The sequence below is a fragment of the Notothenia coriiceps genome, unplaced genomic scaffold, assembly GCF_000735185.1.
Source record: "Notothenia coriiceps isolate Sejong01 unplaced genomic scaffold, NC01 NC01_scaffold00000339, whole genome shotgun sequence".
In the NCBI taxonomy this organism is placed as follows: domain Eukaryota; kingdom Metazoa; phylum Chordata; class Actinopteri; order Perciformes; family Nototheniidae; genus Notothenia; species Notothenia coriiceps.
This window is the reverse complement of record NW_011333040.1, coordinates 5,324,592-5,337,738: the sequence shown is the minus strand read 5'-3', so window position 1 is coordinate 5,337,738 and position 13,147 is coordinate 5,324,592. Positions and strand designations below refer to the sequence as shown.

Here is a 13,147-nt window from a genome sequence, read left to right as displayed (position 1 = left end):
ATATAGCGATTCTGTGTAATTCCGTCCTGATTCTGCTTTTATTGACACCTGAAACAGACTCATCTAAATTTTTCTCACAATTCTTGATATAATATTACAAAATGATCTCATAAAACGTACACCATCTTCCCCTTCTTCGGCTTTTCAACCCCAAAATGTCACGCAAGACACCTCCCACTTCCACCTTAATTTGAAAGTCTCACTTCCTCCATGTCCTTTTGAAATGTACTTTAACCTACTGTCTCCTCTAAGTCCTCATTCTGGTGGCAGGGTGTTTGGTGCTCTGCCGAAACTCCTTCAGCTGAATCGCTCCCACACGACTCTCAGGTAGGCCTGCAACATCTGTCACACTGTTTACACGTACAAAACAACCGTGGGGATATTGTTTCATCTATCTATGATAGGTCAAAAACAGGTTACGATAACAAAATGTCGTTGATTTGAATCTAGCTTATTTGACCATCATGTTCCTCATGGCCTGAGTTCAGCTGTTTCAAGCTAGTGAATTGTTTCCATCACAACAGAGAGACAAAGAGAGAGAGAGGTTATTGACATGCATTTAGGCTCCTAACAAAATTACAATTCACTCTATAAAGCATTATTAAATTAGGTGCAGAGAGCTAGAGAGGTCTTGTGATGCCCATGCAGCAAAGCTGTTGTGCTCCTCTGAGTCTGAGCTTAGGCGCGGCTGCAGATTTCAGGAAGTAAAATCTACAAATGGAGGTAAAGCTAAACCTATTCTGTATATTTTATGGAGGTTCTGTTGCAAAATAATGCAAGTTTTGTTTGTTTTACAGTTAGTATTGACTAGATGGTGCATTATTTGATGCTTAACACATACCTCCTCTAGCAAAGGCTACATTTCTTGTATGTGACTTTTTAAAATATGCATTAGTATGAACACCTGTGGGAAAATCGATGAGAGCATGATCATGTGAACGTCAAATATAGCAAAAAAAAAGAAAGATTGGTGGTTTTGTTGCTCCCTCTGAAGGAAGTGGTGTAACTGCAGCTTTGGGTTACACTCTTAGGCTTAAAGAACGTGCAGCCTAAATCATGTAAAGAGTATTGTTATCTTTCTGCTGTTGTTTTGTAAAATTGCTTTCTGCATGAACAATTATAAAAACTAACACAGACTTCCAAATTAACAAGTGATAATGGGACAGAGTAGCAGTCACAAACAGACTAGAGGAAGCAGTTGTGAAAGCCTTTGCTTCCTCTTTTTTTTTTAGCTTTCCTCTGTCGTGTTCTTCATCTTTGTCATCAGTTTAGTGTCTGTCAGTTTATTTCTACATGAAATCTACAAGCGTAAATATAAAAGGAAATAGCACAGGTAAGGTAACTCTTTTTGACATTAGTATTACATGCAATGAAATGAGGTCGTTTGGTGTGATTTTGAAATGCACACCAATAGTTTGCACTGCAAGAGACTATTTTTGCAACAGGTTTCCTGCAAATATAAATCTGCCCTTCTCCTTCTGTGCCTGTCCTCATAATAACCCTTGCTTTCTGTTCAGTTCACCATGTCCAGGCAGGTTGTGAGGTCCAGTAAGTTCCGTCACGTCTTTGGCCAGGCTGTGAAATATGACCAATGCTACGATGACATCCGAATCTCTCAGATGACGTGGGACAGCAACTTCTGCTCCGTAAACCCAAAGTTTGTGGCCATGATTGTGGATGCCAGTGGTGGAGGAGCCTTCATGGTGTTGCCCCTGAGCAAGGTGGGTCACAGGAAATGCTTGCATTGGCCAAAGAAAATAAGAAAACGAATATCTCACACTTGTACTTCTCTTAATACCATTTAAGGATGTGTTAAACATTTCAGATGCAGTTGTCAGATGGTGTGATGTGTTTTTTTATGCTTATATTACACATTTTCAATTTTGCCAGTCACCTTCAAACATTCTGCTAAATAAGGAAGTTTGATGCCGACTTTGAGTCTTTCTACACGTCACACGCTCTGCTGTTGAGAAGTTTTCACCATATTAGGAGTTTGTTGTCAGCTCAGTCAGGGCAGGATGTGGCTTCAACGTAGTTATTCTTTCATATGGTTTTCTTCATCGCGTTTCTTACTGTCAGGTATCTGCAGGTCTTAAAAAGTCTTGAAAGCTTACTTTCAGTTTCCCCAAAATGCATTAAAAAGGATTTACATTTAATTTACACTCATTGATGTTGGGTATAAAATGTTTTTATATGTGATTGTGGGCTCTCAGAAAATAAGTTTTGTCCGTCAAGCCATTCATCCATTTTATTCAAATAAGACAAGTTCATGTTAATTTGTATTTGTTAAATCATTTGTGTTATATACTGCTGGGATGTATTGAGATAAAATGCTATAGTAAAATCCTTTGAGGCCATATTGTTACTGTATCATACGTTCATATTATGGCCGGTATGACAGTCAAAAAGGAACTAATACACATTCAATGGTAAAAGTACTCAAATAACCCAGAGAACCCTGCAGAATACACATTATTCATGGGCTTATCTCTCCTGTAGTATAAATTCTCATGGGATAAAATGTGTTAAGGGGCCAGTGGGCATGAAATTAAAGTCGAATACTCATTCTGTTATGAAATTAATATTGTTGCTATGATGTTTGTCTAATTCTTTCTTAAGGATCAATGACTTGAGTTAAGGTTTCTATTAATAAATCAATTAGGTAAAGAACAACCTCAGACACATAATGGAGCCAGATATGATTGACACATTATGCGGAAAAAAGCGCTTAAAAAGTCTTTACAGACATTTCAGTCAAACACATAAAACATACATTTAATATTTAATTTGCCCTGGATGAGTCATGGTGTTTTGAGGGGCAGCAGCTCAGATTAGGCCACAAACAGAGGAGCAGAGGAGCAATGGGATTCTATCTCCTTGGCCCTGATCTCCTCTCTAACCCAGTTACTAGACATTAGAAGTAATTGGAGGCATAGCTGTGCTATTTGTATCAGCTGACTATCAACTATGTTCCACCACCTTGACAAAATTATCAAGTTTTTTTACTCCATCCTAGTTGTGTGTGACCTTTAATTCCCTTGGCTTTAACGTACACTTTTACAATCTGTCTTGATGTTCCTCTCTCTGCAGACAGGACGTATCGACATGTCCTACCCCACTGTGTGCGGACACACAGGGCCGGTCCTGGACATTGAGTTTTGTCCTCACAATGACAACATCATTGCCAGTGGCTCTGAGGACTGCAGTGTCATGGTATGCAGTACTACTCTCTATTGTATCAGAGTCTTAAGTTTGATCCTTCAAGTATTTCAGATATTTATTCATGACATGATGTTGTGTTGTAATGTTACTCTGTAATGTGAGTCTATATTGTTTCCATGGAAAATAGATTTGGGAGATCCCGGATGGCGGCCTGACCTCGCCACTCACAGCTCCTGTTGTCAGGCTGGATGGTCACTCCAAACGTGTTGGCATCCTGTGCTGGCACCCCACCGCCCACAATGTGCTGATGAGTGCAGGTACCGGCTGAAATCATAGGAACACCTGCCATCGGAGCTGTGCTTACATGATCTGACAGAGACCTCCATAATTATAGCAGTATATGTTAATCCATTATGCTTAAGCAACTGTTTGTAGATGTAAAAATGTAAAACCAGCATCTATTTCATAGCAGTGATGCTGTTTGGAGAGTACTTATATTCAAACACGTTATTTTAATGAGGAAGTATCCTTTAAGCGTAGCACAGCTCCATCATGTACTGCTTCAGACAGTAGCACAAGCCTCACATCCTGTATTGCTCAATGCATGTACATGTGAGTTCATGCAAGTCCATCTAAGCACATGCTGCAGTTTGGAGATGCCTAGCATGAGGAAACAGGGTGGTCACAGATGTTTTTATAAATTAGACTTGCACCTTTGTTGAACAGAAAGTTATCACAGCCTCCACCCATTGTGTTCCCTCTGAACACTGATCAACAGTCTAGGTGACACTAACTTCAGTTAGCATCATTACCAGAACTCCTTCAACACAACACACTGCTGCTAAATAATCCTTCCAACAGCTAAGAGCTCCTAGGCATGGGCAATGTGGTTGAAATTGATTTTATTCAGGATATTAATGTTAGATAGACATAATTGAATAATAATAGAGCTCTGACCGCTGCTAATATACGATAAGTAAATTAATTAATGGCAGCTAGCACAAAACAAAAACAAACCATCAGAAAAATACATTAAATACTTTTAAACATTTTTATATTTTAACTTTGTTTTTTTGTGTAGCCATGGCAGCTATTATTGTAGAAATGTCAAAAGGTCACCTTATTTGTATCAGAGGATATTTCAGGAAAGAACACTGAAACTTTTAGGGAGGTCAATGCCAAAGCTTTCATTATTTTAGCTGAAGCTGAGTCACTATCGCAAGTCAGTGAAAAAGACAAAACAGTGTTTGGGATGATAAAATATGGCACAATATTACAAATATACTGGAATTTATTTGAATTATACCGTAATTGAATAACCCTGTATTGACCTAATGTGAAGCCCCACAGTGGTCTTATTAAGCACTTCTGTCGCTGGTGTGTCCCTGCAGGCTGTGATAACGTGGTGATCCTCTGGAACGTGGCTCGTGGGGAATCAGTGGTGAGGATCGACAGCGTTCACCCTGACCTCATCTACAGCGCCTGCTGGAACCAGGACGGCTCCCAGATCCTCACCACCTGCAAAGACAAGACCATGCGGGTGCTGGACCCACGCAAGGGCACATTGCTCCTCGTAGGTTTTCCTGTTACTCTGCACTTAAGATTGACCAAACATGTATTTACATTAAATAAATGATCTGTCAACATCTTGAGTAATATTCACCTCATGTCGTAATGAGTAGGACTGCAACTATGGATTACTTTCATTACTGATTAATCTACCGGTCATTTTCTTGATTAACAATCATTTCCTCCATAAATAAATTATGTTTTCAGCTTATCAGACTTTCTAAAGATATGAAGTTTACTAAAATATAAGGCAAGTTTATTAATATAGCACCTTTCAAAACAAGGCAATTCAAAATGCTTTACAAAAATGAAGGACATTAAGAAAATGGCACTTAAAAACAGTCATTAAAAGCAAATATATAAATTAAACATTAAAAGAAAATACACAAATAAAAGTTACAGTGCAGTATAAGATAGAGAAAGATATAAGAAAGAAAAGGAACATTTGAAAGGCTTGAACCAACCAACGCGTCGTGTATTTTTCTGTCAATAGACTAATTGGTATAATATGAATAACTGTGTCACAACTTCCATAGCTCTGTCTATCAACTTGTACTGTGCTCCTCCTCTGACCTCCAGGAGAAGGAGAAGACTCATGAGGGCTCCAGGCCTGTCAGGGCGGTGTTCTTGTCCGATGGGAAGATCCTCACGACCGGATTCAGTCGCATGAGTGAGAGACAGGTGGCGCTGTGGGACCCGGTGAGTGTTTCAGTCAACCAAAGTCTCTCACTTACAGACTTTTCTGTCTTTGGCTCAAAATCCATTTCACTTCAATGAGATCGATGATTGTTATTCCGATCCCCTGAAGACATATTTTATAATCCTTATTATTTCTCTACATCATTAATTTTTATACAAAATTCATTGCAGCAAGCAAAGTTATTGTTTGATTCATTTCAGAAGATGAATGTGAAAAAAGCTTTCTGTTCTGCTCTGCTCATACATTATGCTAAAAAATAGTGAAGCTCAAAACGTTTTTAGGAAGTCATCATATCCCAGTTGGACTTTAAATGCTCATTTCTAAATGTTAGTAATATTACTCATCTGTTATTTACAGCTGAATTTACAACACTGCTGTTTCACAACTGCCAGCTTACATTGCTAAGGGCGTTGTTGCTTTGCAATATCCCACATTAGGCTCAATCAAATAAGTCCTTGGCTTACCTGCAAATACTCAAGCAGACGTTTTTAATACATAATATTACATTGCATATAATTAAACGTACAACTCTTTGTGTCTTACTCTCGTTTAACAGAAGAACTTTGCAGAGCCACTTTGCCTGCAGGAACTGGACACCGGTAGTGGCGTCCTTCTGCCGTTTTATGACCCAGACACTGGCGTCGTCTACCTCTGTGGCAAGGTTAGAATGAGATGTTGAAACGACTGTCTTTCTGTGTCTGTCTCAACCACAAGGACACACACACAGCTGACTCACATATTGTTTTCCCAGGGGGAGAGCAGTATCCGTTACTTTGAGGTGACAGATGAAGCCCCTTATGTCCATTACCTGTCCATGTACACCAGCAAGGAGAGCCAGAAGGGGATGGGCTGCATGCCCAAGAGGGGCCTGGAAGTCAACAAATGTGAAATTACCAGGTACATGTATCACTTGTTTATAATGTTTATGTTACCATGAGGCAACTTCCTCAACAGAAAACATTATCTTAATTTAGACCAACCTAAAATATGATCAATCATTTCTTCCTCCAGGTTCTACAAACTCCACGAGAGGAAGTGTGAGCCCATTGTCATGACCGTGCCACGCAAGGTACAATATACACCACTTGTACTTTTATCAGTCAAAATCTTGTTGTGGTTTTTTTTGTGTTTTTCTGTTCTTAACTCTTTCCCACTGTGCCTGTGCAGTCCGATCTGTTCCAGGAAGATCTGTACCCGGACACCATCGGTCCTGAGCCTTCAGTGGAAGCTGATGAGTGGTTTCAGGGAAAAGATGGTCAGCCCATCCTGATCTCTCTAAAGGACGGCTTTACAGCAACCACCAAAGCTAAGGAGTTCAAAGTTCACAAGAGTCTCCTGAAGACCACGTCTACTTCTGCTGGGAACCAACCAGATAACAGCGGGGTGAGACATTTAAAGACAAACATCCTTTTACATTTAGGGTTCACACTGTTTAAAGTTGTGGAGGTGGAACGTAATAAGTCAACTTAATCAGGAAACGAGTTGAAAACATACTTTACTTGAGTATTTCCATGTTATGCTACTTTATACTTCTACTCAACTTCATTTCAAATTAAATTGATTTCAAAGCTTTAGTCACCAGTCTTGTCATTCAATGGTCAACTTAAACATTAAATATAGTGCATTTAGATACATGTGGGTACAAGTAATGAAGTATAAATCAATTCAAACAAGCTTCACAATGTCCTACTTACACATTAGGATGTACGTTTATTATGATTAAATAACACAATACATATAGGAATGTATCTCACATGCGTAATGCTTATTTTACTTTTCATACTTGAGGTACATTACTGATAATTCTTCTCTACTATTAAAATCTTCTTAACTTGTGCTTAAGTATCTTTTTAACTTTGTTATAGAAGTAAATGATCTGCATACTGAATAGTGCATTAACCATTTTTATTGCGCTGGAAAATCATCAACAGCAACAAGAAAGCAAATCTGGTCATACCCAATCTTACAATAAATGTGTATTCAAACATTCACCATCACATCCTAACTCTTTTTGTGTCCGTCTGTCTCTTAGGAGGTTCAGTCCTTGAGGAAGGAAGTGAAAGACCTGAAAGCAGCGATAGAGGAGCTGACCACCCGTATGAAGGAACTGGAGAGCTGGAGAGAATCAAAGTAGAGGAGTTTAATAAACATGGAAAATAAATTAAAAGCAAAAGACAAGAGAGAAACAGTGGAGCAAAGGAAGACCATTGGCTGATTACAGTGAGACAAAGGGAGATATTGAATCTACAGGTGTAATGAAACTTCTTTGGCATGAAGCTTAATTTGTTTATTTGGTTTGTCTGATCAACTTTTTAAATTCTTATTTTAATATATGCTTTTAGTTTAAAATAAAATCCTCTGTATTTTCAAAATACTGTTTCGAATTTTTTTGTTGTGAAATTATATGCAAATGAAACACATGTTTGAATTATGCCAAATTGTAATCCTTTTTATTCATCATCATACAAAATGAGAAAAAATACAAAATGAGAAATAGCAAATGGTACAGAGCAAATTGAAATGTCATATAATTAGAGAAACAAGTGACTCAGATGCTCCCTGAAGCTGACGGAAGTACAGCAGCTTTTTCTGAATATGAATAATAAAAACAAGATTGAAAAGAAGAAGACGTAATATAAATGATAACACATGTAATATAATCAGAATGTTTTATCCAAACTACATACAAATAATGCATTTGTCTTAAGAGGCTGGACAATTAGTTTCATGTTTAGCTTATCAGATGATTTTTCTTTTTACATTTTCCGAATCTCACATTTAGATTTGCACGTGGGCGGTTCTTTTTAAAGAAGCTTTGAAAGTCAAATATTCCAAGAAAAATAAAGGAAATGCATAAATCTTTCAGCTACAATATCATTATCAATATCATTTATTTTGTACAGCAACCCAAATACAACAGCTTATTCTAGGATCGCAAAATCTGTGTAATTTACAGCATGTATAACATTTGTTTTTCCGTGTACCTCCAACTAGCTAATGCCCAACCCAGCACCTATAGTAAAACAGATCTACGATTTAAACATCACCAGCATAACTATGACTGTGAAAGAAAAAAATTGGTTTCAATATTTACATTTGTTCAGATTTCCCAAAACAACCCCTTATGTAATCTACTTTGTTGTTCGCCAGTCTTTCACCAACTAAATCCACCTCACATATTATCTGTCTAACACCAGTCCCTTTTATAAAGGATCTACTACACGTAGTTTTTATTGGGGGCAGAGGCAGCGCTGTTGCTGTAGTACTTGGCGGTTCCACCGGAGCCAGAGTTGGGCCTGCTGAAGCAGCAGAGCAGACCTCCGGCCAGAAGGAGCAGCACGCCGGCCCCCCAACCCACAAAGATACATGCTCCGAGCTCCTTCTTCTGGTTAGCATGGACCATGGGGTCGTTGAAATCCCGCACAATATTGTGGGCGGACCAGCTGACAGCGATGATCACCAAAAGGCCCGACAGAATCATGCCAATCCCAGACACCAGGCCGATCTTGGGCTTGACAGCTTCGTTCTCTATGCAGGTGGTGAAGTCGGCCCCACAGAAGAGCATCAGGATGCAGAGGCTGCTCAACATGCAGGCGATGATGGTCATGGCACGGGAGGCCTGCAGGTCAGAGGGCAGGACCAGCAGGGAGTCGTAGTTCTTGCACTGCTGCTGGCCGGTACTCTGCACCACACAGTTTTTCCACAGGCCCCCTTGAGTGCTCTGCTCACACGCACACGCACGCACACACACACACACACACACACACACACACACACACACACACACACACACACACACACACACACACACACAGAAAGAGGTCAGTCATTTGAGACATAATCATTTACTGTATGTCCATTGGTGGAAAGTAACTAACATCTATATATGCGTTCTTCCAGTTTATGCTGCTTTACACTTCTACTCAACAATCCAAAGGGAAATATGGAAGTTTTCATTCTACATTTTTCAAAAGATTAAGCATTTTTAAACAAAACATGATGAGCTCATATCATACGATTCAATGTTAAAGTTGAAACCCCCTGATTTTAAATCTTCTTTATAATAAATATCCATGACTTCAACAATTAAAGTGACAGTTAAAATAAACATTCTTAGGTTTTTACTTTATTTAAACACTCATGACTCACCAGGACTATGATCATGTGTATATATGATCAGATTTTAATTCAAAATGTGGCTTAATCTTGTGTGTTGCACAGAAAGTTGTATCACAAATCTTTTTAATTTTAGAAATGGTGGTTCTGGTTTTAGCTTTTAATCCAGTGTTATTGGATTTATCTGGGGATTTATATGTTGATTTTACATCCCTGCCATACTTAAATATTTTCTTCCCTTTTCATTACCTGTGCAGTCACGATGTTGGATCCCGTGAAAGAGGACACCCTCCAGCGTGGGACAGCGCAGCATACGATGGTCCCGATCAAGCCCAAGACCCCGAGGGCCACACACACAATATGGACTCCAGCAGATCCCATTCTGTAAAAGTACAATAAAAAAATGCACAAGGGAAGTAATTCAGCCTTATCAAAATATTTCTGGTTAGTTTTTGGTATTGTCTCTCAATAACGTTGCATACCCAGATATCATAGGAGGATACCTTCTTTAATTGGCTTTCCCAAGGTCTAAGATGTTCTACTTTTCTTTCCTCTTAAAGGCTTTGAAATATGTTTATTTTTGTTAGTTGTTCATATGATTAGTTTTATCTGTTGTTGCTCTGGTGTTACCAGTGATCTGTATGGGGGTTTTGTGATCACATAGACACACAAACATCCAATCTCTCTGACAGGCCCTCAAAGGATTGTGTTGCTCAGGGCTATGTTTTAAAACTCCTTCAAGTCCTGACAGGTCCTGGACTTCTACATCTCTTCCTAGGAATTGTGGAACCACTCCCTCAAATCTCCTTACCTGGAAAATCTTTCTCACTGATTTATTTTCGGCTCAGTTTACAATTCAACTTCATGCAAATTAAATTAGAGTAAAAAGGTAGAAAGAACTGAACACACACAAGACAGGTAACTATGATGAACGATGCAAATTCTTAGCCTGAAAAATTAAGCAGTTAATTTAGTAATTTTGATTAAAACTAAGGGGATCTTTAACATTATAAATATATTTTATTTAAAATGTTGAATAAGTTTGAATGTTTTTGTTTTAATAATTGGTATATTTTGATATCTCGAAATGTTAAACAAAATAAGTAACTAAAGCTTACTTTACAATAAATTGTACATACATTCAAGTGCTTAAACTAGATTAAATAATAAAAACACATATGCTTAAAATAATTTAAGATAGGTTAAACACATTCAAAGCCTTCCCTTTGTTCTTCATCCATACAGACAATTCAAATAATCCTTAAGCATAGGAAAACACTAATAAAAGGCAGATTTTCTTTAAATGTGAATGTCTCATTATTCCCAAAGATGACCATTCACTTTTACCAAACAAATAATTCCGATAGATTTTTTTAAACAGAATTGATTCCAGTCAGATGAGAAAACTTGGGATGGTTTTAGACCAGGACATAAATATAAATATCTTACTTCAAGTATCTCAGAATTACATATATTTTAACTAAAAATTTTTATTAAAATTAAGTGACGCATGAGTAGTGTTATCAAATCAAAGATAAATACAAAACAAAACAGTTATTTTGAAAAAACACGAAAATGCTGCTGAGCCTTTTATACTTTCTGATTTTCCTCCCTTACAGCTTTATATTTGCACTTTTCATGATTTACTGGTGCAAATGCCAGGACATTCAACAAATCCCTAACCAATCCTTTCATCTTCTTTCTTGTCAAGCTTTTGCAGAATCATATACCTTCAAAGCCCAGGCTTTCCATGAGAATGAAAAAGATAGAAAAAAGATGCATACCTTATATTAGTTGTCCGCTAGACTTGATTCGAAAACTTCAAAAATGATGAAGTGTTTGTTGAGATTCTTCCTTTCTTCCTGTGTGAGTTGTTTTGAAGAGGCTGTTTTCTGATGTACAGTACTAGTGTTGTGCAGAGACTGTGTGATAATATGGGGTATTTGTAGAGGAATGTAAGGGGTAGGGTGGGGTTATACTCCAACAAGGGAGTGCACAGGAGGGAAAGACCTCAAAACCAGACTGGACTTGTCCTATATGCATGTTTCCCTCTCTTTTTCCACCTTCTTTCTGCTATGGCACACTGCTGTGGATACACCTCAGAGTCCCTATGAAAAACAATGTTGTGATAGCATCAGTTATCTTTTTTTCAAAATGTATACAAAGATATACAGAGATGTTGCTGTGATTATTGATGAAAGTGAGTGACTCATTGTGATTGTAAACATCATGCGTTGTATACGAAGAAAAACGGAACTGAGTCATCTAAAGGCTGAAAATGTCTTTCTGCTCCCAGACAAAGGCGCTCACACTTCCATACCTGCACGCCCTAGATTCTCCACCCCCATACACCTACCTCTGTCGAAACTGTGATGATGAATAAGGAGACAAATTTAGGAAACTGAGACACTGACACAGAGTGGGTTTAGGAATTTTGCGCAAGATTTGTGCGAGAGGCTTCATGGATCATAACGACACAAAAAGGAATGTTGTGTAACTTTAGATGGTTAGACTTTATCAACAAATAAAGAAACACTCAGACAAATTGAAACTAACACGCATAGTTTTGATTTGCATAATCTAGAGACCAATTTAGATTTTAGTTTCAAAAAGGGTTCAGTGATGCAGAGAGACAGACTATATATTATTCTCTATATAAAAAGTCAGAGCAATCAAACTCACAAATAATTCACATTTCACTTTCATATTAACTGAATTAAAGTAGATGCTGTTTCAACTTTAATATTCATCTAAGAGCAGACTTAATTGTAATTTAAAAATAATAACATCAAATGTCAGCAACAATGAGGAGCACTTTCTGCTAACTATTTGCAATTTCAACCCACAATTGAATTTGCTAAGACTCCAGTTTGACTTCCTGTGCCACTTTTTTCTCTACAATATCACACACTAAATAAGCTCCATTTCAAGTAAGTGTCTTGTATTCAAATATGTTACTTAGGTTATAGAAGTGTTAGTAGCTAGATTAAATAAAACTATTAAAGTACTTACAATGCAAAAATACCCAATAATATAGCCCCTTATTACATTACAGAAGGTTATAATATAATGAATTACAATATTGCTTTATTATTACAAAAATAGAAACGCTCAAATTAAGCACAACTACCTGCAATTAGTATTTTAATAAATGTACATACATCCGTTCACTTTCCCTTCCACTGTAAACTGAGCTGAAAAAAATGTGTAACCAACTTTTAAACCAGCTAGACAGTCAGGAAACATATGCTAATGAAACCCATGATTGATCGTGACTTTCTACTTTCTGCTAAATGTATTAACTAACTAGCAGATAATGTAACATGACCAGGAAGCAGTGATCTTTTTAAAAAAAAAAATGATGTAACATTGTAAATGTCATAGGAGCCTTTATGGGATCCATCAACACAAACCCAAATGACACTGTTCAAGCACACACAAATGTATTTTAGTCAAGATATTTGCTTTCAGCTATGACAAGAAAATAACGCAAATAGCCTTATTGGCTTTTTTTTCCATCCCTATGATCTCATTTATGGTCTTAGATTACGAGGCTGATAACTCTGAGCCCCATAAAGGACTGTAAACATTCTGTGACTA

The 13,147-nt window shown here is 37.7% G+C and overlaps 2 protein-coding genes across 2 annotated transcripts; one reads left to right on the top strand and one right to left on the bottom strand.

Moving 5' to 3' along the window:
* Positions 1-221: 221 nt before the first annotated feature.
* On the top strand, positions 222-7,803 carry coro1a (coronin, actin binding protein, 1A). Its single transcript, XM_010769446.1, has 11 exons — positions 222-327; positions 1,518-1,721; positions 3,091-3,213; positions 3,350-3,479; positions 4,554-4,735; positions 5,311-5,430; positions 5,988-6,092; positions 6,183-6,328; positions 6,443-6,500; positions 6,599-6,814; positions 7,464-7,803. The coding sequence occupies exons 2-11, from the start codon at positions 1,524-1,526 to the stop codon at positions 7,563-7,565; spliced, it is 1,380 nt and encodes a 459-aa protein (XP_010767748.1). The 5' UTR covers positions 222-327; positions 1,518-1,523; the 3' UTR covers positions 7,566-7,803.
* A 48-nt stretch (positions 7,804-7,851) lies between these two features.
* cldni (claudin i) lies at positions 7,852-11,498 on the bottom strand. Its single transcript, XM_010769456.1, has 3 exons — positions 11,332-11,498; positions 9,797-9,929; positions 7,852-9,152 (listed from the first exon to the last, which is right to left on the bottom strand). The coding sequence occupies exons 2-3, from the start codon at positions 9,926-9,928 to the stop codon at positions 8,649-8,651; spliced, it is 636 nt and encodes a 211-aa protein (XP_010767758.1). The 5' UTR covers position 9,929; positions 11,332-11,498; the 3' UTR covers positions 7,852-8,648.
* Between the last annotated feature and the right edge of the window lie 1,649 nt (positions 11,499-13,147).

Bases quoted from the DNA above. Each gene is read 5' to 3' on its own strand.
- coro1a (XM_010769446.1), top strand. From the start codon at position 1,524: ATGTCCAGGCAGGTTGTGAGGTCCAGTAAGTTCCGTCACGTCTTTGGC. The intron at 1,722-3,090 runs GTGGGTCACAGG...CTCTCTCTGCAG, and splicing joins TGGTGTTGCCCCTGAGCAAG to ACAGGACGTATCGACATGTC. The intron at 6,501-6,598 runs GTACAATATACA...GTGCCTGTGCAG, and splicing joins TCATGACCGTGCCACGCAAG to TCCGATCTGTTCCAGGAAGA.
- cldni (XM_010769456.1), bottom strand. From the start codon at position 9,928: ATGGGATCTGCTGGAGTCCATATTGTGTGTGTGGCCCTCGGGGTCTTG. The intron at 9,153-9,796 runs GTAATGAAAAGG...GCGTGTGAGCAG, and splicing joins CCAACATCGTGACTGCACAG to AGCACTCAAGGGGGCCTGTG.